General features: G+C 41.2%; 1 protein-coding gene across 4 annotated transcripts; it reads left to right on the top strand.

The window, feature by feature from the left end:
• The first annotated feature begins 1,403 nt into the window (after positions 1–1,403).
• On the top strand, positions 1,404–25,234 carry TNFSF12 (TNF superfamily member 12). Of its 4 annotated transcripts, none has more exons than XM_029580474.1 (8): positions 1,404–1,418; positions 2,058–2,249; positions 3,409–3,444; positions 5,102–5,183; positions 5,357–5,428; positions 5,991–6,023; positions 23,053–23,177; positions 23,770–25,234. In XM_029580474.1, the coding sequence occupies exons 2-8, from the start codon at positions 2,106–2,108 to the stop codon at positions 24,019–24,021; spliced, it is 744 nt and encodes a 247-aa protein (XP_029436334.1). In that variant the 5' UTR covers positions 1,404–1,418; positions 2,058–2,105; the 3' UTR covers positions 24,022–25,234. The 4 variants fall into 4 exon arrangements, with proteins under 4 accessions (XP_029436334.1, XP_029436335.1, XP_029436332.1 ...); XM_029580475.1 differs by lacking the exons at positions 1,404–1,418; positions 23,770–25,234 and adding exons at positions 1,478–1,565; positions 5,681–5,762 and having other exon boundaries at positions 23,053–23,179; XM_029580472.1 differs by lacking the exon at positions 1,404–1,418 and adding an exon at positions 1,536–1,565.
• The last annotated feature ends 1,448 nt before the right edge of the window (positions 25,235–26,682 follow it).

Below are 26,682 nucleotides of genomic sequence, written 5' to 3'. Positions count from 1 at the left end.
AGCTCACAATATAAAACCCAGTCATGACTAGCATGCCCCTTTCTAGTCCTGCTTTGTGTTTCTTTGATGAATGCTCAAGATTTTTAAAGTTTCCCCTGTTAAGACATTCACTCAAAAAATTTTAAAAAATTGGGAAAGAGGGTCATGCTGCCACTGTGCTGTTTGTCATCAGTACTTACATGGAGGCGTGCCTCTTAACAGCATAACAGGTGTCCCTATTCATGGGAAGAGTCTGAATGGCAGCATAGTGTTCTGTTAAGTGAATTTCACAAACATGAGGACCACATTCTCTCTGACTCTGAAATTTAGAGTATAAAATTCACAACTGAAAAAAGTGCACCAGGATGTAAGAGCAATGATCCTGAGTATTTTCACCATAATCCCTCCTTCTCTTTCACATTATATAGCAGCGTTGAACACAATATTATTTATGTATTTATTTATTTATTGAACTTATATTCTGCTCTATCACAAAGTTCTAGCCAGGTAACAATTTAAACAAGCGTAATATTAAAAACATACAAATGTACATCGATAATCATCATTCTCGCCACAATAAAACCTCTACGACAGCAGCAAGCGTATATCAATGATTCTTCTCTTCTCACATGTACAGCAGCACTGAGGAGCACACAGCATCAGTGATCTTCTCACATTATAGGGCAGTGCTGAGGAGCACGAGGCACTGATGAAGCGAGAGAGAGTGAGAGTGTGTGTGTGTGTGTGTAGTGGGGGGAACCTTTATGGCTCCAGAGCTCTTGACTGTGGGTACATTACTTCTGTGGGTTTGGCTCTCATCCCTCTACCCAGAGGAAAATGCTGATTATAGCTCCTAATGTACCAACAGGAGCAACAATGTTTTAAAAGGAAAAAAAAAAAGGATAAATAAACAATATAAAGAATTCAGAATTCTTGCCAGGTTTAATCCCACATTTTAAAAAACTGCTGTAACAAAACCAGAATGTATTTTAAGGAAAATACATGTTGCTTTTCTTTTTTCTTCTTTTGATGGCTGGACTGGGAAATTGGCTACAGATGCACAGTCTGTGTTTTATTTCGGTAGCCCTTTTCCTGGATTACCACGTGTATACTAAGCATATTCTCCAGGCAGGGGAGCCAGGAACAAACTCTCCCTCCTCTCCAAACCTCTGGCGCTGGTTTTGTAGATCTAGAGTGCAAATCAGTCCCTCATTCTGGTTTAAACTAAAAAAAAAAAAAAACCAGCAACAAAATTAAAATAAAATGTCTCTTGTTTCGCTCTAACCTACAAAACTGAAAATAAATGCAATAAAATATTTCCCCTGGGGAAAGGCTAGTAGGGTTGAAAGCCACATCTGTGGGGAGGCGGGGCTGTAAAACATATCAGACTCTCAAAATTCCCATTCTTTCACTGAGAGGGTCAAAACTGGACCTGATCGGTAAAACTAATACATCCCCCTTAAAGGAGGCTAATTACAATACCCTCCCCCCCCCCCCCCAACAACTGACTATATCGAAGAGAGTAGCAAACGTTTGTGAAAATATGTAAAAGGAAGCTTGAAATCCCTTGCATGCGGTTTTCTGAGGTTTATTTACTCCCCCCTTTGAGCTGCAGGAATTTTTTTTTTTAATTTTGTTTTTCCTTTTCTCTCTCCATCTCGCCGGCCTCTTGTTTCCTGCCTTTAAATTAAATCTTTTTCTTTTGTTGGAGGGAGGGGGGGCTTGACTCCTTGCTGTTCTCGTTTTGCCTTCTGGCACTGACCCCGGAGAAATCATTTTGGGCCTCTCTCTAGCCCAGTTTGAAGCTGTCCCAGTTCCTCGAGTCTGAGTTGTTTTTTTTTTTTTTTGTCTCTTTAAAAGAAGATATCTGCTCTTTTGGCTTTATTTTTTTTTTTCTACTTTTTGCAAATCCTGGCAGCTGAACGCGGGAGGGAGTGCAGGAGGAGGAAGTCTGATTTTTGCCAGTACCGTGACTTGAAACAAAACAAAAAAAAAAAAAAAAAGGAAAATAAGGGACGGTTTCAGTCCTGACTGCAAAGGGCCAGGCTCTTACTATTTTATTTTGTTTTGAATTTAAGAGCCCGTCCGGGAGCGATGAGTTAGGGGAGCGGGGCCAGCCCTGCAGCATGCGCCGGGCGGAGGGTAGGAGGGCCCGTGCCGGGAGAGGGGTCGCTCTCCTGCCGCTGGCGCTGGCCGGGGCCGCTCTCCTCCTGGCCTCCCTCAGCCTCCTGCTAGCCGCGGCCTCCTGGGCCCGGGTCTCCCCGCCGCAGGTAAGTCCGCGTCCCCATGCCTTCTCCCGACGGCCGCGCAATCGCTCCGGCATCTCCAGATCCCTGTTAGGCAGAGGGGCTGTGCCCACATCTGACCTGTTGCCCGCAGGGAGTAGGGGAGAGAGCGAGATTCTCCTTCCTTCGCTATTACTATTCTGATGATGTTGCAGAATCTGCCAGGCTTACTTAGTAGCCTTCTGCCTTAGGTACATTTTATGTTGAACAGCTGGGTTTCATCTGGCTCTTAGCCTTTTCTGGGAAATGTATTTGAAGGTGGAACTTGGGGTATGAAGGCAGCAGTCTGGCATTAGCAAGATTAGCCAGTTCTTGGCATGCAAATGTTTATGTTCCTGATACATTTCAAAAACAAACAAAATATAGAGAATGATGCAAACTATGGCATTTACAAGGAAATATAAAAGCGCCTGGTTACAGTACCTGAATCATACAAGGTATTCCAGGGGAAGGAGGTTTCATAGGTTATCAGAGGGTGACAAGCAATATCATTTTATGGTTCATAGCGTTAGGTAAATGTCATGTTTTGCTTATTTGAATTTTGACCTGAGGAAGAAAGTGTTAACTCTCGAAAGCAGTCAAGAAATGCATTGTTAGTCCAATAAAAATGTATCACCTTGTGTATATATTTTATTATTTGTCATCCTTTATTTCTGTGCATTCAAGTGGACTAACATAGCAGCCAAACCACTTTATGCAAAATTTCCAAAGAGCAGGACTGGAGCACGTGGGATGGGAAAAGGGTGGGGGGTGCATTGGCAGAGCTGTGAGGGCTGGGGGATGTCTCCGTCCTGGAACTGCAGAGAATACTGCAGGACTAAAGTGCATTGATGGAGCTGTACTGGTGTTGGAGTGCATTAGCAGAGCTGTGGAAGGGAGGCGAGTGTGTCTCGCTATTGCAGTGGTCCCCAACCTTGTCCTGGGGGCCCACCAGCCAGTCGGGTTTTCAGGATGTCCACAATGAATATGCATGAGAGAAAATTTGCATGCATATTCATTGTGGATATCCTGAAAACCCGACTGGCTGGTGGGCCCCCAGGTCAGGGTTGGGGACCACTGCGCTATTGGATTAGTAGAAGATGTTGCAGGGCAGGTGTTATCGTGCAGTAGTAGATCTGTGTTTTCCTCCCCTTTTCCCCCCCAGGATCTGCCAGAAGATGACCTGGAGGATCAGGGTATGGTAAGCCCTCTCCCTTTTCTTTCTTTGCAGGGTAAAAACTAAGCAATAGTTTCTTTTTTTTCTTGTTTTAAATTTGGGTACCTCAGTTACAGTTTTTAAGGTAATTTTTCTTCACCTCAAAGTTGGTGGATGAAAGTAACTAGGAACAATCAGAGCTACAGGGGAAAAGGGGCAGATGTTGAGTTTCAGTCCCCAAACCAGATAATGTGTGAGAGAGAACCTAAAAAGTTATCCTTCATATGACATTTGCCCTGGAAAATAATTAAATTACTTGCTAATATCTCCATTTCCAAAAGAGTGATCCAATGCTGCAATCTTGCTTCAAAGAGTAACCTGATTATGAGGTATTACTAAATGACACTGGATTGCAGGAAGTAGTCCAGCCTCCTGGGAAGAGACATATTCTGTGCTGGTCAGTGACTGCTTTCAGATTGATTGATTTATTTATTTAACATTTTTCTATACCGACCTTCATGGTTAAATACCATATCGGGTCGGTTTACATCGAACAGGGGTAAATAACTAAGGTAAAGGAAAAAGAAAGTTACATTAAACGAGGACCGTGAACTTGGAAGCTAGGTAGCTGGAAAGAAAGGATTAAGTTAAGTTAAAGGGAGACATAACAAATTCCAGATCTTTTCAGTCTTTCCTCTCAGGAATACCCTGTCTGTCTCTGACCACCCCAGACTCATTCCCTGCCCTATAAGATGACTTGTGCTCTTCTCAAAACCTTTGGATTTACAGCAAGCAAAATATTGTCAAGAATTGCTTTGTGAATCAGTGTGATGCCTATTGTGGGCTCTGATAAAGGTCTGCCTTTCAGCTTTCTTTGCTATATTCATGCTCTACATATATTGGTTCAATGCCTGCATGAAAATCCACTTTTCTGCTATCTGTGATGCATTCGTGCTTTATGTGCATCAGTGCAATGCCTGCATGGGTGCTGAAGAAGATCTGCTCTCAGCTTTCCGTGCTGTTTTCATGCTTTGTGTATCAATGTGATGCCTGCCTAGTGTTCTGATGCCAAACAGCATTGCAATGCTCCTGATTTCAATGAGATTCATGACAGCAGGTGCAACCAAGCCAGTGGAGCTTTCAAAAACTTTAACAAAATCTCCCAAGAACTGAAATACGAATCAGAATCAAATTATATAAATCTTGATGATTTTGTTGACCTGTAGACTGTGATACTGTTTTTGGCTAGCACTGTTGCTTTAAAGCCTCCCATTCTTGCATAGCATTTATGGAGCATTATTCTCCCATCCCACAGGCCTCTGGGATCCCAGCCAAAATCGCTACTTAAGCAGAGCTGGGCTAGATTAACCAGCTGGGCCCAAGGGAGAAGAAACAAGTGTTATTCTCAGCAGGGGCTGGAACAGGTTCAAAATCCTGTAAGGAAAAGGCAGCTGGCCCTGCGCGGTCTGAGCTTCAGACGTAATTACATGGCTCTGGGGGCGTGTTTAACTAACGTGATGGGAGGAGATTGAATTATCCTTTCCAGCACACCTGTCTGGCTTTAAAAGGGGGTGTGAGTGTACATGTTTGGTTATTTTCTGTTGTTTTTAGGAGCGTGAAGAGGGAATGCTGTCAGTATTACTAGTCTCTAAAACCACAGCATCTTGACTGGTGTGTTTGTATTTACTGTTCCTTTCCACAGGTGCGCTTTGACACAGGGTGGGACAGGGAACAGTTTCTGTATCGCTTTGCCCAGGAGAGAAAGCCCAGACAGAGACGAACAGGTAAAAGCTCTTCAACAACCTGCCCTCCAGCAGTTGTCTGAACTGCATCCCAGTTGAAGCTGAAGGAGGAATTTCCATTAGCTGTAGCTTTCAGCAGTATCAGTATCCTCAATTCATAGCTCTATCTTTGCTTTTTCTGGTGTTCATTTTATTGTTTTTAAATTTTTCAACAGCTCCAAGAAACAGGAAACCACGTAACCGGAAAACTGGTGCTCTGCTGGCTGCGGCAGCCGCCCATTATGAGGGTAAGTGATGCATGGTTGCACAGGCTGGTTGCCCCTGCTGCTCACTGGAGTGGAAGATGCTGGGAAACGCAGCACTAACAAGTATTCCGGTTCAAGGAGGGGGGGCTTTTGTCCAGTCCTGAATTTTTATTTTTACATCACAGTGCATTGCGGTATTTGTAGTCGCTGCTTCTGCCATTTGAAATCAGCACAGCAGGCACCAGGATGTAGGGTCGTGAAAAATCAAGGCCTGACTTAGAATCTCCCTTCTAGAACTGGGTCACTTGGCAGTTTTGGATGAAGAGGTTGAAAGAGGCCAGCGGCGTCTAGCCAGACCCTGGGTGAACAGCAACAGGCAAGCTGGTCCTGGTTTTACCCTCCTTGCATGCTGAAAATTATCATTCGGTTTCCTTGAGAATTTAATCGGGATAAGACCAGGCAGGGGACCTATTGCATCCTAGATCACCAGAGCTTGCAAATACTAAAAAAATGTTTCCAGTGCGATTGGGTAATGGTAGTCACTAGCTTTCTTGTTTGTTGTTTAATATGTAATTTTATTTTTGCTGGTTTTGATTTCTTTCAGTGAAGTCCGGAAGTGCTGCAGAGATGCAAGCAGGTAACTAGGGCCAAGGGCATGGTGGCGCCCTACAGGGAGGGTGGAACTGTCGCAAAGTAATATTTATTAGTTTATCTATACATTTACTTATATATGTAAAAAGGGGCTTCTGCAGTGGAAAAGTCAGCAATAAAAAAAAGGTGATACTTTTTGGGACCAACTTGATATGTTTCTTGAGTAGATTTCAAGAGCTCTATTCCCTTCGTCAAGCCAAAACCTAAGAGATGCCAAAGGTGCATCTTTCCAGCACCTTGTTTGACCGAGGGCATTATGAATCACTACACAGTATCTGGCAGATCCCAAAGAGCACATCCACTCTTTGTTGCTCACTCCCAGGGATACGTGGTGGCTTTCCCAAGTCGAGCTAGCTAATAATTGTTTATAGACTTTTTCTCCACAAACTTTTAAAGTCAAATTATGCTAGATGCCTTGACCACATCCTCCAGCAACAAATTCTACAGCTTGATGTTTGAAATCTGCTAGGTTCGTGTTATTTGAAAGGGTAAATAGTAATTCAGCGAAGTTGCTTACCTGTAACAAGGGTTCATAGATAGGGTAAATCAGAGAAAAGAAGGTGCCCAATGATGCTGACGGGGACTAGCATTCTCAGAGCTCAGAAAAATCTAGAATGTTTGAGCATCTGCAGGAATCCCATGCAACTGCTGTTTCACAAATCCCTTCAGTCTAATGCAGAGTTTAGGAATCAAGTTCCCTAAGAAGACAGAAGAATGTGTGTCTGATTTATCCTGCCGTCTATGGACCCCCGCCCCCCTTATAAACAAACAATTCCACTTTCTCCATCGACAAGAGGGAAGAATCAACCATAAGAGTGGGGAATCCCATTGCTGAGAGTTGCCATTCTTTTATTTAAAATGTCATGTTAAGGCAATCCGGACAGGGATTTGGTGGGAGGAGCTGACTATTAACTAAAAATCCTTGCAGAATTGCCTGGCCAAATGCACTGTCTTGTCAAGACTTATTGTCTGCACCAGTGGTTCTCAACCTTTTATCTGTAGGGACACACCCGACAGATGGTTCTCACGTGCATGACACACTGAACACATGACTGTCACTGGGCTAAATGTAAACATATACAGGAACCCCCTCTGACCCCTAACAATGGGTGCAGAGCTAGGACATTCACCGTACAAAAAAATATATATTCTGGTGTCATCTCGGTAACAGCAACACAAACTCTCCCTACTACCAGGTACAATAGCCCTTCTGAAAAAACACAACAAATAAAACTGCTACAAATGCCTACATGCTAGTAAAATACCTCACCTCTGTCATACACACAAAACCGACTTTCAGCAAATACAGGAAGACCACAAATTACAAATAGAGAGACAGAAACTGGAATGGAAAGCCAAAAAAGCCACTCTGCATGCAGTGCAAACCTGGAGAAATGGAAACAGAAATATAGCACATAACACACTCCCAGGATCTGCACTAATGCACACAAACTAATCCGTACAAAGTTTTACCTGTGTTATGGAACACTCTCAAACAATAATAACCCAATCTATGAAATGGCAAAACTACAAATATTAAACCAGGCCTTAAACCCCAATGCACCTCTTATTTGGAAAACAGATAAAGCCAAGCTGCTGTAGATCCCTCACAGCAACTACAAGCTTGCAGAATACCCTTACCTGGGTTATACATGCAGAACACAGACAGACCCTCACCAAATACAGAAGAAAGAGACCATAAATCTAATGATTTTGTTTTTCCATTGTTGCACTGCATACAGAGTTCGGCTGCTTGCTGTTTCCAGTTCAATTTTGGCTGCACATTTCTATTTATACATTCCTCAAGAAATATAAAATAATGATTGTAAAACTAAACTAATAAAGAGAATACATGTTTCAAAACAACTGAATAGAATAATATCCAATAATTACAAGTTCATAAAAATGTTTGGAGAATTTTTAAACACCAATAAAATATTTCAAAACAGCAGTCACATCACATCATACCCAATAATTAAAATGGCAGTCAATCAAGAAAAATGAACTTAAAAAGCCACCTTAACTTATCCTCTCCAGCAAATCTCCTACTCCTTTCCTTTGCAGGCAAGTAGCACACACCAGAAGCAGCAGCGGCTGCTGAAGCTCTGTCCTCATGGTCCTCTTAGGGCCCAGGACCAGTAAGCTTGGTCCTCTTCCTTAAGGCCCAGGACCAGTCTTTGTTTCTTACACAGACACACATCACCCATGACTAGTTTCTGTCTCTCACACACCAGTCATTTCCCCAACCAGTTTCTCTCTCTCTCTGACACACACACTAGTCAGCTCTCTGACCAGTCTCTCTTTCTCTCTGACATCAGTCAGCTCCCTAACCAGTCTCTCTCTCGCACACATGCTGGCTCACTCTCAATTTCACTCACTCCCCACCCCGCCAAGCACAAATGAAAATTGCAGCAGCCTCCACAGCCTAAGAAATAATCCTATTGGCTGCGGGGACTAATGCTGCTGTCTCCCATTGCGGATCATCAGCTGCTTTTCTCCGAGCCCATGCTCGGAGAAAAGCAGAAGTAATGGCTGATGCTGCCATTACTTCTGAATGCAACATGGCTCTTTCTTCTTCCCGCGCACACCGCTAAGCATCACTTCCTCTTCTGGGCCGGGGGGGGGGGGGGGGGGCAGGAAGAAGAAAAGGCCATGCTGCAGTCACCAACTCCCACTGACTCTGGCGTCGTTCCCATCCAGGCTTGAGCATGCTGACATCCCGGGAGGCAATGGCAGCAGTGCAAAGATGTCTGCAGTCTCTCTCACTGGGGTGAAAGGAGGGGAAGAGAAGAACAGCCGTGCCAGTACTTGCAACACACCAGTTAAGAATTGTTAGTCTACGCTGTAATGAGATTTAAAAATGTGAATGGACAATCACTTTGCAACTCTACATTTTTCTTCAGTGGAAACTAATTGGAGATGTGCAATTGATGTAGCCATGGTTCTGATCTGATATGCTTTTACTCCATCTTTTAGTTGTAATCCCACTAAGCTGTAGCAGTAGGATATGCAATCAGCTAATCAGGTTAATAAACTTAATTTGGCTACTGCAATTGCTAGGATCATAAGATATGAACATGTGACTGTTTTCACATAGAAAGACTGCACTGTTTTACAGTCCAGCATATGAAAGGCTTCTTCACTTTTATGATCATGAGGTCTTGCAAAGAAAGTCAGAAGTATTATTGATTGATTCATGTGGAAAGCTAAAACCACTGTCAGCAAAAACTTAGGGTAAGTTCAAAGGACTACCCTATTGTAGAAAAACCTGTAGATATGATGAACACAAGACAGCGTGAAGTTCGCTTACTTTTCTGGCTGAGGTTATTGACACTAAGAACTTTCCAAGATAGGTATTTTTGCTCTGCCAACGCCATGCGTTTTGAAAGGTGGCTTTATGTGCAGAGCTAGAATTAAATATAGTTCTAGCTCAGCACATGAAACCACCCATGGTGCTGGTAGTGTCTTGCTAAACTTGGATACCAATGGGTGTAGTGAAACAGGGTTTTTATTTATCTGAAAATGGTGCTTTATGTGCAGATGTTGAAAGGTGGAATAAGTATTGCAGTAGATTCTTCAGAGAGCAGGTAGAAGGGTCAAGCTTTGTTCATGTTGAAAATCTCTTCCATTTACAGCTGTATGAATTTTTTCTGGTGGATTATTTTCAAGATGCTATTAAGATGTTTTGCATGGGCAGCCTGATGGCTCAGGTGGAAAGTGCTATATACCTCTATGCAGAAGGTCCCGAGTTTGATCCCTGGGTCAGCTGAGGCTGGGGATGCTGCAGAGGCAGCGTTCAAAGGAGAGAGTCATAGTCTCTGTTTAAGGGTGACACATAGTGGAAAGGATCAAGGCCCATGACTGTAGGGTTCCAGAAGGAGCCCTAGTGCATGGCCCCTAGACCAGCACAATCACTGCAGTGGCTGAACTAAACACAAGGTGAGGGAATATAAAATAGGAGGATAAAAATCACCAGGTAGTTGGAAAGAAGGCTACCAGATCACACCTCTCATGCCGAAGGAGCTGGAAGTAGAAAGGAGCAGGAGGAAGCTACCAGGTCAAAATAAGATGTTTTGTATCTCGAAAAATTGGCAAGATGCTACTCATGAGATCTCAACATCTATCCCTTGAATACCAATGAATGTATGTTCATGTGGAGAATTTTCCCTTTATTATGGCTTATTAATGTAGGGAATTCTGCTAGGCAGATTGGTGTTTGTACTGACAGTTGGTATAGGGAAAGAAACCAGAACTAGCGAGGCCAGGATGAAGCTATGTGAATTACTTGGTCTTGTTCTGTTTTTATCTTTTCAAGACTTTGGATATTAAAGGATTTGGTGGATACACATAAAGAATACCTGAACTTCAATGTATATTGAAAGTGTCTGAAGCCAGCCTGTAAAAGTTTGGTCTTCTGGAGCAAAAGAGAAGGAGTTTTGTGTTGCTGTCTGAAGAAAATAGATATTATTGTTATTGTTGGAATTCCCACTGTTGGAAGATGTCATGTGGTATCTTTTGTCTTGAGGACCATTTGTGTGGTTCTAGGTAGCAACTGAAGTTGTCTATAACATTCTGCACTCCGGAAGATATGCTGGTGTAATAAATATCCTTAGAGAGATTGTTAGGGCCATAATTCTTAGTGTCTCTTTGCATTGCGTTCCTCCCTGTTTATGTAAAACATTGCCACTTGATTGGATCAAGACACTTTTCTCTGACAATACATTAGTGACAGTTCTGATGGTATTGAAAATAGCCCTTGAAGTGAATTGACTTTTCCCTTCCTGTCCACATTCCTTGGGTGTGAAGAGAGTATATGGGCTCCTCACCCAGTATGCTTCCATTATCAGAATTAGTTGGTGTCAAGATTAACAATGAAAGTCCTTGAATCAGGTTGTTGCATGTGATACACCATCTCACTCTGTAGGATAGTGGTTAGGTCTCCTGTTTCCATTACCACTTTAGTGCCCACTGAAAGAAGTCATGTGTCCTAACAGGGACACAAGGGAACAAGCTGTGTAGGTTATTACCTGCATGAGATGCTTGGTGAATTGTGTTAGAAAATCTTCCCTCTGACATGGGATGAATGCTTTTCACACCTGTTATCTATCAGAGCTCCAATACATTTGAGTTCTTGGGAAAGTTCTATGGTTGAGTTTGAATAATTTGTGATGAAGCCTGCTCTAGAACTCAAATTATTAGAAGGAGAGATTGCTTGCCTTTCTTGGGCGAAGATCCCATCACCAATCAGTTGTCTAGGAATGGAAGAATGATTCCTCCCTTCCAAAGGATTGCTAGGCATTTTGTAAACACTCTCAGAGTTACAGAGAGTTCATAAGGAAAGACTAAATATTGGTAGTGAATCTCTTGCACTACAAAGCAAAGGGTACGTCTTGTGTAAAAGATTGATTTAGAATATTATATGTATCTTTGAGATCTATGGACATTAAAGTCTTTCATACCAAGTTTCTCCTGAAATAAGAATTTGTTGAAGTCTCTCTGATCTAGTATGGCTCAAACCTCCTGATTTCTTTGAAATTAAGAAATCCCTGGAGTTAAAACCTTGACTTTCTCCCATTGAAACGTCCTGCTTTCTCAAGTAGAAGAGACAATATCTCTTCTTAATGTACACTGTTCTGTTGGCTTGTCTTGTGACTGTGAATTGGATGATCTGGTAGTACTTGGGAAAATTGTAGCCAGCTCACTGTTTTCAGGATCCATTTTCCTCTTATTACTTTCTTTCCAGAATCAGGTGAACAATTGGATCCTGCCCCCTGTGGAAAGGTAGCTCTGGAGTCCTTAAAAAGACTAGTTATGCTGTTCTTGTTCAAAAAGTAGGGGCAAGCTTTGACTGCACTATTACTTGTGTTTTAGACTGTCTTCTTTTGTGACGAGATCTTGGGAGCTGCTGCTGTCTTTCTCAGATATCAGTGGTAGGTACACCTCTAGTAGAAGAATAATCTTCTGTATGGAAAAGATTGTTTTCTGGATGAGGCTGACTGCTCAGCTGTGGTGGTCATTGGTGTGGAACAGTGATCTTTTATAACTGTCCTTTTTTTACTTTCTCCAAACATCTTCTAGTAGGACTGAGGCCCTAAGCCATGACTCTCATCTTGCTCCGAGAGCCAAATTGTCAGAAGTATTATAAGCTGACCATCTTAGATGTTTACTATATTCCTCAGCATTAGCCATTATTATCCAGGAATTTCTCCTTATCTTCTTGAGAGAGAGCGCTTCAGAGAAGGGTTTTATATTTTGCAGACAATCGTTCAGAAGTTGTACCATGTACATTGCAATTTTAGAGCCGAGTGTGAATCCTTAGAAGACCTTTTTTTCCCAATATTGCCAACCAGAGTGTTGAAATATTCCTTGAATGATTGGTTCTCTTCGATCAGACTGGTGGGTAAGTTGTACCAAATTGAAACCTAGAGTGGCTTGAGCTTTATATTTCAGGTCTAACTTTCTTGTTACTGGTATACATGAGATGAGGGGCAAGCACATTTGAGTTTGGAGTTCTTTTAGCAGTCTGTGTACAGGTATAGCTACTAACTACTTTGGAACACCAGAGATATTGTAGTAAACTGAATATATCAGATCTTGGTTCTTTTTCTTCTTGTAAGGTAAATGGTACCACTTTCACAATCTTCTGAATGAACTTTGGGTAGGTGAGATCCTCAGGGAGCAAGATGCTTCTAGGTAAAAGGTGGCTATGGGTTAGAGTGTAGATCCATGGACTGTTCTCTATTTGACCATTCTGAAGATGTTCCTTGGGACTGACCTGAATACTGAGAATCTGAAAATGGTTCTTCAGTTATTGAATGAGGAAGATCTAGTGTTAGATGACCTTAACAATTTTTTAGGTCAATGTTGCCTAAATCTTTCTTCTCTTGCTATGGAAGAGAGGGAATCTGTTTATCCACTAATTATGGAGAAGGCACCACATAAGATGGTCTACTTTTAGGACTCTAGTGTTTGAATTACTGAATACCCCATGAAGCAGTCTTGAAGGAGACTGACTCTGAAGGACCCCTAGAATTGATTTTACTGGCGCTTTCATAGATAAAGGTTTGGGCATTTCGATGAAGAGCTTTTTCATGTACTGCTCCAAACAGTATTTGATGTTTTTCTTCCATAAGCCCTGAACCTCTCACAGTACTATCAGTAGAATGAGAAGGGAAGGAAATCTCCTCCTCAGGGACAAGTACCAGAGTAGATATAGTGCAATGTTTTGCCTTTGTGCTGATGTCTGTTGCTTCTTTGGGGTGGATGCCGGTGATGTCCTTGGTGCCGATGACTGACTAGGCAATGTACTTTAGAGCCCCTGTAGTCCTAGGGAAGACATTTTCTGCATCACTGCTCTTCAAAACTGGAGGTTTTTTTCAGCGCTGGTGGTCCCTGTGCCAAGACCCTCAGCATTATGTGATCTAGTTTTCTTTATGGAGTGGTCATCTTTAAAGCATTGCTTTTTGTGTCGTGACTCTTGCTCTGTTTCCCATGAGAAGGATTCACTCTTCTGGGCCAAAGATGATCTCCTGTCAGATGGCAGAGAATGGATCTTCTGGGCCTCTGATCCACTCTCCTCACCTGTTTTTTTTATCCTTCTTTTAAGAAGAATGGGAGCATGAAGTCAGTTCTGATATTTTGAAGACCTTAAAACACCTTAGCCTCTGTGACATTTTCACACAATTTGGATGATTCGAGATGCCCTGGTCCAATTCTAGGCATGTAGCAGGTTTGGTGACTGTCCTCTGGTAGACATCTTTCACTTGCATGCACAGCTTTTAAATCCATTCTCAACATCTGCCTTGAGGAACAGTCCATCAGATTAAAGTTGTTTTTCTTTTGTTTTGTTGGTTGTTTTTTTTAAGGAATTTTGGAGAAAATGAGAAACGAGAGAGGAGAGAGAAATTCCTCTTTAGCAGCTAAATGTTGACAAGATAAGAGAATAGTCATGTCTGGGTAGCAGCATGAACAGGACTCGTGAGGTAGCAGCTGCGTGTACTCTGAAAAAGCTAGTCCATATTGGTACCATCAGATGATATCACCAAATTGTGTGGCTGACTCATCCTGCTTGTTGATGGAGAACCTAATTACAGGCTGTATTTAAGATTTTGGTGCCCATAGGCAATATGCCATGGGCACCAAACGTTTTAGGGACATTTTAGGGACGTGTGCTGTGCCAGCACACGTCCCTAAAACAAGCAGAAGCAGGCTACTCTTTGGCACCTTCAAAATTTGTCACCCTAGACAGTTGCCTGTCTCAGCCTCTTCTCCAAGATGAAAAGCCATAATCTGTTTAGCTATTTTTCATAAGGGAGCCGTTTCATCCCATTTAGCATCTTTGCTGCCCTTCTCTGTACCTTTTCTAGTTCTGCTATTTTTTTTATTTTTTTTTAGATGGGGCAACCAGAACTACACATAATGTATTAGGTACAGTTGCACCATATATCTATACAGACATATTATGATATTCAATTTTATTCTCCATTTCTTTCCAAATAATTCCAAACCTTCTACTTGCCACAAAGGAGCTGAGGATTTCAACATCCTTTTACTTGATGGTGACGCTAGATTTATTAATTTTTATATACCGTCACTAGGGATCCATCGTAACAGTTCACAACAAAATAAAACATTCAGCTGAATATATCATACAAAATTAATAAACCTAAAATACATTTTAAAATACATTACACCTAAAATATATTAAAATACATTATTAAACCTAAAATACAATATTGAACTTCTAATATGGAGCCCCTCATTATTTACCTATGTAAATATGTAAGTAAATATTAAGTATGTGCCCACGTTAAATGTTATCTGCGATTTACATACCCAGTTCCCCAGTGTGGCAAGGTCGTTCTATAGTCGCTCATGTCCTCTTGTGTTTTAATAACTTTGAGTAAGTTTGTGTCATCTGCAAATATGACTACTTCATTTGTAGCTTCCTTTTCCAAATGATTTATGTAAATGTTAATTAAACGCTGCTGGTCCCAGGGGCACTCCGCTTTTCACTTCTTTCCATTGGGAAAACGTAGAAATATAGAAAATGTCAGCAAATAAAGACCATATGGACCATACAGTTTGCCCATCCACATCTCCTGCTCAGTTTTTATAGTTTCTTCCTCTCCCTCAGATCTTCTGTGCTTGCCCCATGCTCTCTTGGATTCTGATATTATCCTCATCGCCACTACCTCCTCAGGGAGGCTGTTCCATGTGTCCTCCACCTTTTTGTAAAGAAATATTTCCTTAGATTATTCCAGAGATTATCCCATAACTTTTCATTCCAGGGCCTTGTTTCCATTGAAAGAGACCTGCCTCCTGTACATTTATTCCTTGGAGGTGTTTAAATGTCTCTATTGTATCTCCCATTTCCCTCCTTTCTTCCAGGGTACACATGTTTAGATCTTTAAGTCTCTCTCCAGATGCTTTATTGTGAAGACTGACCATTTTAGTAACTGCCCTCTGGACAGTTTATATCCTTTTGAAGGTATGGCCTCCAGGACTGTGCACAGTACTCCAAATGAGGTCTCGCACACAAGCAACATTACCTCCCTTTTCCTGCTAACCATTCCTCTCCCTATGCACCCAGGCATCCTTCTGGATTTTGCTATCACCTTATTTACCTGTTTGGACACCTTTTAAGATCCATCAGATATGATCTTCCCCTGCTCCTGTTTTGTGCACAGAACTTTATTTCCATAATATACTATTCCACTAGGTTTTTGCAAACCAAATGCATGGCCCTGCATTTTTTAAACTTTATATTTATTCATTTTAAATTAACAAACAAGCATAATTTGTTCAGAAACAGTATATAATAACCATGAAAAGAGTAAAAAGAAATAAGCAAAACAGAGTTATATCAAAATAGAACTAAAACAAAGGAGGAATCCAAGAATACTGAGGGAGAGGGATAAGGAATGGAAATAAGAAAATAGAGAGACAATCCTACCACATATTTCACTTCAAAACCCATCCTCTATCTGCACAAATAAATATTAACCAGAACTAATTATTTTAGAGTCCAAGAACAAAGCTGAGAAGATAAAAAAAAACAAACAAACATACTTGCAAGGAAAGAACAAAAGACAAGTTGCCCCTTATACATAATAATGAAATTCTTTTGACGAGCCTGGCTGGCTCTACAGAAATCTGGAAAAATCCATACTTTAAAGCCCATAAAAGGCACCTAAGATTTAAAAAAAAACCCCCACAAACGTAAGACTGATTCTGTGTCATTGTGCCTTCAACAACTGAGGATTCCAACATATTTGTAAGATCCAAAGATCCAGGTTTGCACCACATCACTGGATACCCTGTCCCAATTCCCCGATTCTATAGATATAGGTTAAAAGAACACTTAACAATAGGAGGAATCGTTTCTTGCGGAATCTTAAGAACTTCAGACAAGTACTTCTTCTAAAATGATCCAATGGTGAAAAAATAGTCAACTTACGAAAATGTAAGACTCTTAAATTCAAATGCTGAACCACATTCTGTAAATTCTCAAGCCTGTGGTGTATTACAGTCTTATCCTGAACTAATATTGACTGTAGCGATAACTGATTGGTGCAGAGCTCCAAATATTGTATCTTCCTTGCTTGCTCAGAAAGTGTACTTTCTTACAATTGCTAATAGAGATTGCTGCAGAGAAACCAAAATTCCCCATATGTTATCCAGCTGGCTTAGCAACCACGAAAGCAAAAGACCTATTGTTTAAAGAAGATAATGCTGCTAGCGAGTTGAAGTAACAGGCTGAATGGAAGTTTCAGATCCCAAAGGGTTATACTTCACCGGATCAAAGGCTGCTGCACACCTTTCCTTGAAGAGTGCGCCATTTATTAATACCCTTTATTGCCATCCAGTCCCTTTAGGGCACTTAATTTGTTTATAAGTCACCTCAACAGAAAAGTGTCAAAGACCTTGCTGAAATCCAAGTACACTATATCTAGTGCTCTCCCCTGATCTATCTGGTCACCCAGTCAAAGGAATTGAGTAGATTCATCTGAGAAGACCTTATTCTGATAGAACTATACTACCTTGGATCCTTTAATCCATTAGACTCCAGAAACTGCACAGTCCTCTGTTTTAGCAGCCATTCCAGTAATTTACTCACCACCCAGGTCAAATTAACCAGCCAGTACTTCCCAACCTCCTCTTTAACTTCCACTTTTATGAAGAGGGACCATCTCTACCAATTTTCACTCCTTTTGGAACCACTCTTGATTCTAAAGAAACGCTGAACAGGTCAGAAAGAGGAACTACTAGATCTTCCTTAAGTTCCCTTAACCTTGAATGTATCCCATCCAGCCCTACTGCTTTGTCCAGGTTTAGCTTTTGTAGCTCCTTGTGAACAGTCTTCTGAAAATTGTTTTGAGGTCTACATCCCTTCCATTCCTATTTGTGGCAGTTTTCTGTGGTCCTACTTTAAGTCCTTCCTCCATGACCACTGAACAGAAATATTTGTTAAGCAATTCCACTTTGTCCTCATAATCCTCTAGTAACATAAATACATAGTAAATGTTGGCCAAACCCCCCCCCCCCCAAGTGGTCCATCCAGTCTGCCCAGCAAGCCTTTTTTTTTTTCCCTTAATTGTTGCTCTGTGCAGATTACCCTAGCCGACATGGGTTACCCTTTTATTCGTCTCCATGATTTATCCTCTGTGCTTATCCCTTGCCCTTTTGAATGCTGTTACCTTCCTTCTTCCTCACTATCTTTACAGGGAGGGGATTCCATGCTTCCACCACCCTTTCCTTGAAGAAATACTTCCTGATGTTGATCCTAATTTGAAACCCCCCCCCCCTTTGGCGCTTCATATTATGACCCCTTGTTCTACAAGCTTCTTTCCATTGAAAAAGGTGTGATTCCTGCACATTATTAACACATTTCAGGTATTTAAAAGTCTGTATCATATTGCCCCCGTTTCTCCTCTCCTCCAGTGTAAACATATTTAAGTCCATCAGTCTCATATCAGAACTCTTTTTTGGTGCAGGCCCCACACCATTTAGCTGGGGGAGGGGGTTCATCCCCCCTTCATCTTTTCAGTTTCACAATATCTAAAAAAAGGTTATCCTTCTGTTTTACCCATTTGTTTCTTCCACTTGCATCTTCACTCTCCTGACTACTTTCTCAGCCTTTCCAGTTATTATTGCTGCTTGTCTTCCTCTTTCTGCAATCTCATGCAGTTTATAAACGCTAACCTTTTCATCCACGTCTTTAGAAAACCATGGTGGCCTCTCTTCCTCTTATCTTGTATTTATTTTTCTAACAAAAAGGTTTTTAGCCCTTATTTTCTTAGTTTTGACACTGCTCTTCTACTTTCCCTAGCGTATCCCATGCACTGGATGTACTCCTCTTACCTTATCAAAGCTAGTTTTTCTGAAATCCAGGACACTTGCCCTTGAATGAACCACTTTAACTGTGCTCTAATACTGAACCACACTTATCCTGTGATCAGTGGATCCTAGGTGAGCCCTCCACCATGACATCAGGAACACTCTCCCCAGTATTGCCCCCTCAAGTGTTGATTCTGTTACAGTTGCTGGAACAGGTCTACCTACAGATAATTATAATCCAGGATCTCCATGCTTCTAGATTATACCATCATCCAGATGTCACCTAGCAATAGCATCTCCCCTTTCATAGCAATTTTGTCAGGGTCTTCAGTTCAATCTCTATCCATTTCTTATGCCTGAGAAAGAGATCTGTATATTATTTTTATTTATTTATTTATTTATTTAAGGTTTTTCTATACCGGCATTCATGATAAGATCATATCATGCTGGTTTACATATAACAGGGGGTGCAAAAACTGTTCTTTTAACAAGTGCGGAGGAAGCAAAAGTTACAATAAAACAAGGTTGTAGAACTGGGGGAGGAAGGAGACAAGGATAGCAGCGTAAAAAATTTACAGAGGTAACTTATTTACAATGTGCAGTGATATTACATCAATATAAATGGATTTTCATTCCCCTTTTTCTTGATAGTGCCACCTCCTCATCTCGTAAGGCCTGCAGTTCTATTGAAGTAATTTTTTTCCCATTTTTCCCCTCCCTCCCTTCAGCTTCACATGGTGACCCCCTTGTCCCTGCGCTTTTTATTCTATGGAATATACTTCCTTCTGGTACATTATTAACACTATTTTTCATCGGTAGCTCAAAGTAAGTTACATTCAGATTCAGTAGGTATTTCCCTATCCCCAGAGGGTTTACAATCTGAGGCCTATTTCCTAAGCCTGCTAGGTATTTAAATATATTGTTTTATTTCATATCTCTTAAACTTATTTGGCAATACCTCACACTTTTTCATTGTTAGCTCAAGATGAGTTACAATTCAGGTACAATAAGTGTTTCCTTGTCCCCAGATAGCTTACAGTCTAAGGGCCTGTTTACTAAGCATTTTCTCAGATACAGCATAGGGAAAAAGCCTTACTAAATCAGACCCTAAATTTGCAACTGTAACAATGGAGGGTGAAGTCATCTGCCCAAGGTCACAAGGATCAGCAGACTTTGAACCCTGGTTTTCCTGGTTCTCGGCCTGCTGTGGATATTCAGCCATTTAGTCCAACTCTGTTTCCTGTTTTTTAACCAGTTACCAACTCAAAGTAGGACATTGCCTCCTATCCTGTGACTTTTTAATTTCCTAAGGAGTCTCTTGTGAGGGACTATCAAATGCCTTCTGAAAATCCAGTTACACTGAGGTCAATATTCAAAAAAGCCATACAATGGATAATGTATGTATTTATTTGTTTATTTAGCTTTATTTACCGACATTCGATATGGCATATCACATCGGTTTACAGAGTAACTCATGGAATAATATGACAACGGTGTCTTGTTATTCTTTACATAGTAACAGAGTAACTTAGTCAACACTTTGGAACTCTCGTTTGATATACAGGGAACACATGAGATGGGGGTGTCTTATTTTTCTAAAGTTAGCTGAATAAGTTATCGGGGATATTCAGCAAGCTAAATGTCCCGCTGAATATCTTCAAAAAGTTATCAGAATATTCTTATCCAGATACTTTGAAACCTAATCAGCTATGTTTTATTATTTATTTATTGAGTTTTGTTAGCTAATTTGTTTACATTACAATGTTTATTTTGATCTAGTTTACCCTTTTCCAAGTTCCATAACCTTGTTCTATGTAATGCCTATTGGCAAAATTTATGTTTAGTTTCAATGTAAACCGATGTGATTTGTATTTCATACAGGAACACTGGTATATAAAAATCTAAAAATAATAATGTTTTGAATATTGCCATTTAGATTTCAAAGTTATCTAATGCCACCCGAATGAGCCAAATATTGGAACTACCGGTCCAATCTCCCTACCCACCTCAAGACCACCCAAAGATTTAGATAGAGTAAGAGTAGAATGTAGCAGATCTCTGCCCCCTCCCCAGTTTAGCAACAAATTTATCTCCTGCCTATTACCCTTCCTTCCATTCCCACCCGGCACTGGGATCATACCGCAATCCTTCTAGCACTGGGGTATTTTTTTCCTACTCTTCACTTATCTGGGAACGGTTATAGCCAGCTAACTTTAACTCTGCTCGCAGCCATGTCTTGAGTTAGCAGGATAACTTATTTGGCTAGCTCAACTCCACCTCGGAATGGCCTTGAAGCAGCTCTAATGTATCTGAACAAGTACTGACGATATTCAAACTAAAGTTATTCAGATAAATGCCTTTGAATATCAACCTCAATATATTCACCAGCTTGCCCTTATCTACATTTGTTTACACCTTCAACAAATTCTAATAGATTGGTAAGGCAAGATTTGCCTTTGCTAACTCTGTGTTGGTTCTTCCCCATTAAGTTATATCTGTCTATATGCCCAATAATTCTGATACCAAATAAATGTAAAAGATGTTGCCCCCTGAAAATACAAGTGATTCACAGACTGAGAGAAAGCAGATGTGGCTGTTCAGTTTCATTTCCTCTTTAGTGAGTTTGCCAATGAAAGGTTATGCCTTATATATTTTTTGTTGACCTTTATTTCCGTGCATTCAAGTAGCCTAACCTGACAATTGCGCTACTTTTGACAAACCAGTAGGAACATTTACAGGGCCACAGCCAGCAAGAGGCAATCTGTCCACAGGGATTAATAGTAAAAGTTTTGCATATAGAATAGTGGGGTTGGGCCTGGAGGGAAGGAAATAGGGGAGAAGCTAATATTTCTAAGATCCACCATGCCCTCTTTTTTTTTTTCTCTCCCCCCCCCCCCTTGCCAACTAATAATAATAATAATAATAATAATAAAAATCTATTTTAAGGATAAGGCAAGACAGCTGTTTTGGAACAAATCAGGTATCTTCCCTGGTTATGTAACTCATTTTTGGGAAAGGGAAACGGGTGGTTTACTAGAAGAAATGCATTATCTCCCTGAGGCTGCTGAGAAAGCAAAAGGGAGTGGTTACAATTTTACAAAGAAGCACTTGCTTCCGACATCTCTCAAAACAGAAATGTTACAAAACTAGGAGACTTCAGTGAAGGATACGTTGCTATTTGGGCAAGGCATGTGACTTAAGTTAAAAGTAAAAAAAAAAAAAACCCAAAAAACTTATGCAGGGTAAAAAGCTTATTCCTAGTTCCCTTTTGTTCTTTATCGTGGGATATTGTCTTATAAATATTAATTAACAATAAATAGAAAGCCTGTGTTCACCCTTTTATATGTAATGGTGTGCCATACACATGAGGCTCCGAGGAAAATGTGCTTTTCATTTGTCCCTGCTGTATTTGTGCTTTAAGTGCATCAGTGAGGCCTGCATGAGGCTTTAATGAAGATTCACTCTGCGGCTCTCCATGCTCTGTTTGTGCTCTTTATGTATCAGTGTGACACCTGCATGGAACTCTGAGGAAGATCAACTCTGCTGCAGCTTGATATTAATAACTGCATAAAAATGAACAAAATAAACCATAAAATAATAAACGAACATTTAAAGCCATTTAGATGGATAACTCGCAGGTTATCCGTCTAAATGGTAAGTTTCTAAATACTGAGTCACTTACCCAGCTAGCTTTTAGCCAAATAAGTCATTATCTGGCTAAAATCTAGCAGGACTTTAAAAAAGGCATTCTGGGGACATTTCGGGGAGGAGTTATGTTATCCGGCTAACTTAGCTGAATTCAGTTCTAGCTAATTGATAGGGTCATTCATCAAAATGCGCTATGGCCTTAACGCCCACGATAACGCCATAATGCATGCGATAGTTATGAGCTGGTGAGGTTTTGGTAGTGGTTTAGGGTTTTGGGGCCAGTTTGACATGGAGTGAGACATGCAGAGTGAGATGTGTGAAGATTTGATGCCATTTGGAGTGAGAAAAGTCTCACAAAGATGAGATTGTATGGCTGGTTAATTTGCTACTTAACAATATCTTCAAAAGATATCCAGTTATGTAGCGTTGTCAAAAAAAAAAAAGGGTAAAGTATCTGTGGCCTGGTTTTCTCTCTCTCCCTCCCCCCATCCATCCAAATTTAATCTATGGCCTTGTCAGGCCATGCACCCCCTAATACCCTCCTAAATTTAACAAAAATATACATGTAGTTGGATAACTTTGGCCAAGCATGTTTAGCGGGACAAAGTTATCCAGCTTTTTCCAGATAACTTGTCTGTTCGCCATCTTACTGAATACGGAAAATTTTGTTTGTGGATTTTTTATTTTTGGGAGAGTAAAAGCCTGGCTTTCCTTAGATAACAATAGGGTCACTAGTTGGCTCCATGTCTTTTCAGGATAGGCTGATACCGTCCTGAATGTGTTTTAATTAATTTTTTTTGCTGAGACTTTTAAATCTGATTTGTACTAACAAAAAGCAGGTCAAGTCCCTATGTACAGTGGGCTGCAAAAACAGAACTGGATTAGATACTTGGCAGAGACTGGGGGGAGACAGCCAGCCAGCATCCCATATATATTGGATTCTGGTTTATCAAAAGCACAGAGGAAAAGCATGTTCCCTGCAGTTTGCCTTAACCCCACTTTTTCAGGTATTTTATCCATTTTCCCAGGTAGCGACGGCATCATCCGTGAGTGGACAGAAGTGAGGCTGAATGCCACAAACCCACTGCGCTATGATAGCCGGAGGGGTGAATTCATTGTCACCCGAAGGGGCCTCTATTACCTTTATTGCCAGGTAAGATCTGGGGCAGGTTTGGGAGCCCATGAAGGCAATAGGGAGGGCCAATGAGTGGCTTGGAATTTTTACTTATTCTGGTCCCTCTCTCTTATATAATAATTTTACAGGGTTCCTTCTGCTTCTCTAGGCCTCCAAGCTCAGTCAGAACCAGAGTTGGAATCTGATGCCATGCACTTTCATTTGTAGTTACAAATTAAATTACCTAGAAATTATTTTTCACCTACTTGATATCCTCTCCCAACTCACTGTAGTCGAGTCATTGCAGCAACAGACCTCAATTGGGGGGGCTACGCTCCAGGGCTCATTACAAAACCCTGCCATCATGAACCCTAAATCTGGCCATTCTGCAGCCCCACAGAAGCTGTAAATGCTGCCTCTTGGCATCCCTAACCAGCCCAGGGAATAAAGAACCAGGAACTAAACCCAGGTCATTGAGCCACCAGGCTAGCTCATATTTGAGTATGCTGTATAATCAATCTGCAGAAAAAATTTTATATGTGTATCTCAGGCTTCATTTCTTGTCAACACTAAAGAGTTTACTTGATTTTTATTTCCTTGGTCTGTCTGCCCCCCCCCCCCTACCCCCCAGGTGCATTTTAATGAGGGAAAGAGCGTGTACATGAAGCTGGATCTCTGGCTGGATGGAGTTGTAACCTTCCGCTGCCTGGAGGAATTCTCCGCCACAGCAGCCAGCGTGCAGGAGGCGGAGGTGAAGGCTTGCCAGGTGTCAGGGCTGCTGCTGCTGCAGCCCGATTCACTCATCGCGGTGCGTACCATCCCCCAGGTCAGCCTAAAGACTAGCCGTTCTCTTACCTACTTTGGCCTCTTTCAGGTGCACTGAGAGCCAAAGCACCGAGAGATTGGAGGGTGTGGTGGAGGAAGGATGGGAGAGCCAGGCAGAAACTGCTACTAATGCATTCTACTTTGAGATTTGTGGGGGATGTTCTAGCCTCCTTCCCTCTCCGTTTCTCCCTCACCTCAGAACACAGGATGAACTTTGCATTCCAGTTTCTCACTTCTCTGAACAGCAGAATCGTGGCTTGCCTAGTCTCTGCTGCAGGCTCTTCACCCAGTGGAAACCAAGGTCATGTGGAATAAGCTCCATCTCGAATTCGGGCTCTCATGTTGCAATCCAGGCACGTCGGGTTTTTTTTGTTTAATCTGAGGCACATATCCCTGCTGTCTTCCTTCATGCTCCACTCCCATATCACCTGCAGGACAGTTAAGATTTTGAAGGTAACCAAAGGGCAATGACTGCTGTTAGTTATCTTGCAGAATTTAGAAATTATTTTTGTGGGATCTACTGCCATGGATTGTTGAGTCACTCAAATTCTTGAGGGTCAAAAGGCATACACTATTGCACCATGGATAGCAGCATTCGCCTTGCAAAGGAACAGGACAGCCACCTTCTGTCCCCAGAGAACCAGATTTAAGGTCATAAACTCCATACCAGGATTTATGTTTCAAATCCTTTGAAACTTCTTGTGCTAAAGAAAGGCAGGAGACTTGCGCAGCGGCAGGAGGGAGATGGGGAGTCTGAAATCCTATCACAAGCTGGAAACAGCTGATGCTATTTTTAATTCTTTTTTTATGTAAGTGTTCAGATGAGAATTAAAATGAACTAAGCCCAGGCTACAGGATATTAATTTACCCACTACCCATGTGAGAGCATTGGGTCAGTACAGTGTGGGAGGTGTGTCCCCTAAATCCATGCTTGGGCACTATCTGGGGGGGGGGGGGGGTACCCCTACCACCATGCTGGGACATGGGGTTCAGTATTGATTCAAGATAGAGTACTCCTCCCCCTAGGCATTCATAGGGTGTAAGAACAGGATACGTCACAGTGTAATTATCTTAGAGAAGAATGATCATGGGCTAAACATATGTGTTTCAGTCTAAAATCCAATTTCTGTTCACCACCTGTGCTAAAAGTAAATCTCACCATTGGAAGAAGTTTTGTATTCTAGCATCCAACTGTAACTTACACCATGTAACCACTGCCTACTGTCTGAACCTTGTAAAGTTTTAATAAATATAGATCCTTTAAAAATGTCTGGGTATGTATGAATGAAAATTTGTTAAATATCTGAAGCAGTCACACTTCAAAGTTCTCACGCAGCGATTTTTTACCTCCTGTTTTTTCATGTTTATTCTTTATATCTAAAGGTTTAAGTTCTACTTTCTCACCTTTGTCCTGGCATAAGGTGTGCAACTCTTATGCTCATACTCTCGAGTGTTTACAAATAATCTCTTCTCCCTCCCCTGTCTGCACTTCAGCTGTCCATGCCATTTTCATACTTTACATTTATCAGTGTGATACCTGTATGGGCCTCTGATGAAGATCTGCCCTTCAGCTATCCATGTTGTATTCATGCTTTATGTGTATCGGTGTGAAATCTGTATGGGGCTCTGAAGATCAGAGCAGCAGATTCCGACCACTAGTGGCATCTAAGCTGCAGGAGCTTCAAACAAATCTTTGAACACTAAAATAGCTTGTCAGAAATTAAATACAATTTTAAACTAAGAAAATGAGGGTTTGTTCAGAATAATTTTCTATATTTACTGACTTCTCTTAAAAAAAAGGCTAAACCAACAAAAGGGCAGCATCCCGCATTTGCACACTACCCCCATCTATCTATCACCATAACCTCCCGCCTCACTTCTCAACATTAAATTCTATCTAAGCACCCTCAGCTTCACCCTCCGAATATCCTACAACCTAGTACCCTCATACGAACAACGTGTCTCGAGTCGCTTGCAGCATTCTATTTTACCTGTTATAGTATTAATATATTATATTATGTTATTATCCCAAAGTTCTTATGTTAATCCCTGTTTAAGTTGCGCCTCTTTTTTTAATGTATTTCATTGTTATAAATGTAAACCAGAGTGAAGGCCAACACTAATACTTCGGTATAAAAAAAACATATAAATAAAATAAATAAATAAATAAATTGCTAGTACAACTGGTTTTGAGTGTAAGGAAAGACAAAAGTCAGTCTCCTGCAGAATCCAGGGATATTTGAATGATGAAGAAAGAAGAAAATTGTTTGTCCAAATAACAAGCAGTATCCTTCCTATGAAATGTCATATTTGTCATCAGTGATCTCAGAAACAAAAGACACTGTTCAGTAAGACCAAGGAAGCAGGAGGTAATATGAGTTCATGCTGAGGCCTGCTGACTCATTACACTTGGACAATCAATAATAAACTCAGATGTGTAGCTACCCCACCCTATGTGGGTTTTACCACTGACTCTGCCATCTGGCCAGAGATGGAGAATAGGGGATGTCTTCTGTGGAAATTCTGCCCTTCAGTGTTCTGTAAATCCTAGGAGCGGCCCATGCTTGAACAGAGGGCTCAGGTAATAATCATACATTGTTAGCTTCTGACTGGCTCCTATATGTGACATCATTGGTGTTCCTTTATAAATATGACTGCCTCCTAGGAAACCAGGGGTCTGCAGGCAGGAGAAGGCTAAAAATGTATGAATAAGAAGAAA

The sequence above is a fragment of the Rhinatrema bivittatum genome, chromosome 16 (assembly GCF_901001135.1).
Source record: "Rhinatrema bivittatum chromosome 16, aRhiBiv1.1, whole genome shotgun sequence".
NCBI lineage: Eukaryota > Metazoa > Chordata > Amphibia > Gymnophiona > Rhinatrematidae > Rhinatrema > Rhinatrema bivittatum.
Note: the sequence above shows the minus strand (reverse complement) of the source record. Positions and strands in the feature narration are given on the sequence as shown.

Bases quoted from the DNA above. Each gene is read 5' to 3' on its own strand.
- TNFSF12 (XM_029580472.1), top strand. The intron at 2,250-3,408 runs GTAAGTCCGCGT...TTTCCCCCCCAG, and splicing joins CCCGGGTCTCCCCGCCGCAG to GATCTGCCAGAAGATGACCT. The intron at 3,445-5,101 runs GTAAGCCCTCTC...TCCTTTCCACAG, and splicing joins ACCTGGAGGATCAGGGTATG to GTGCGCTTTGACACAGGGTG.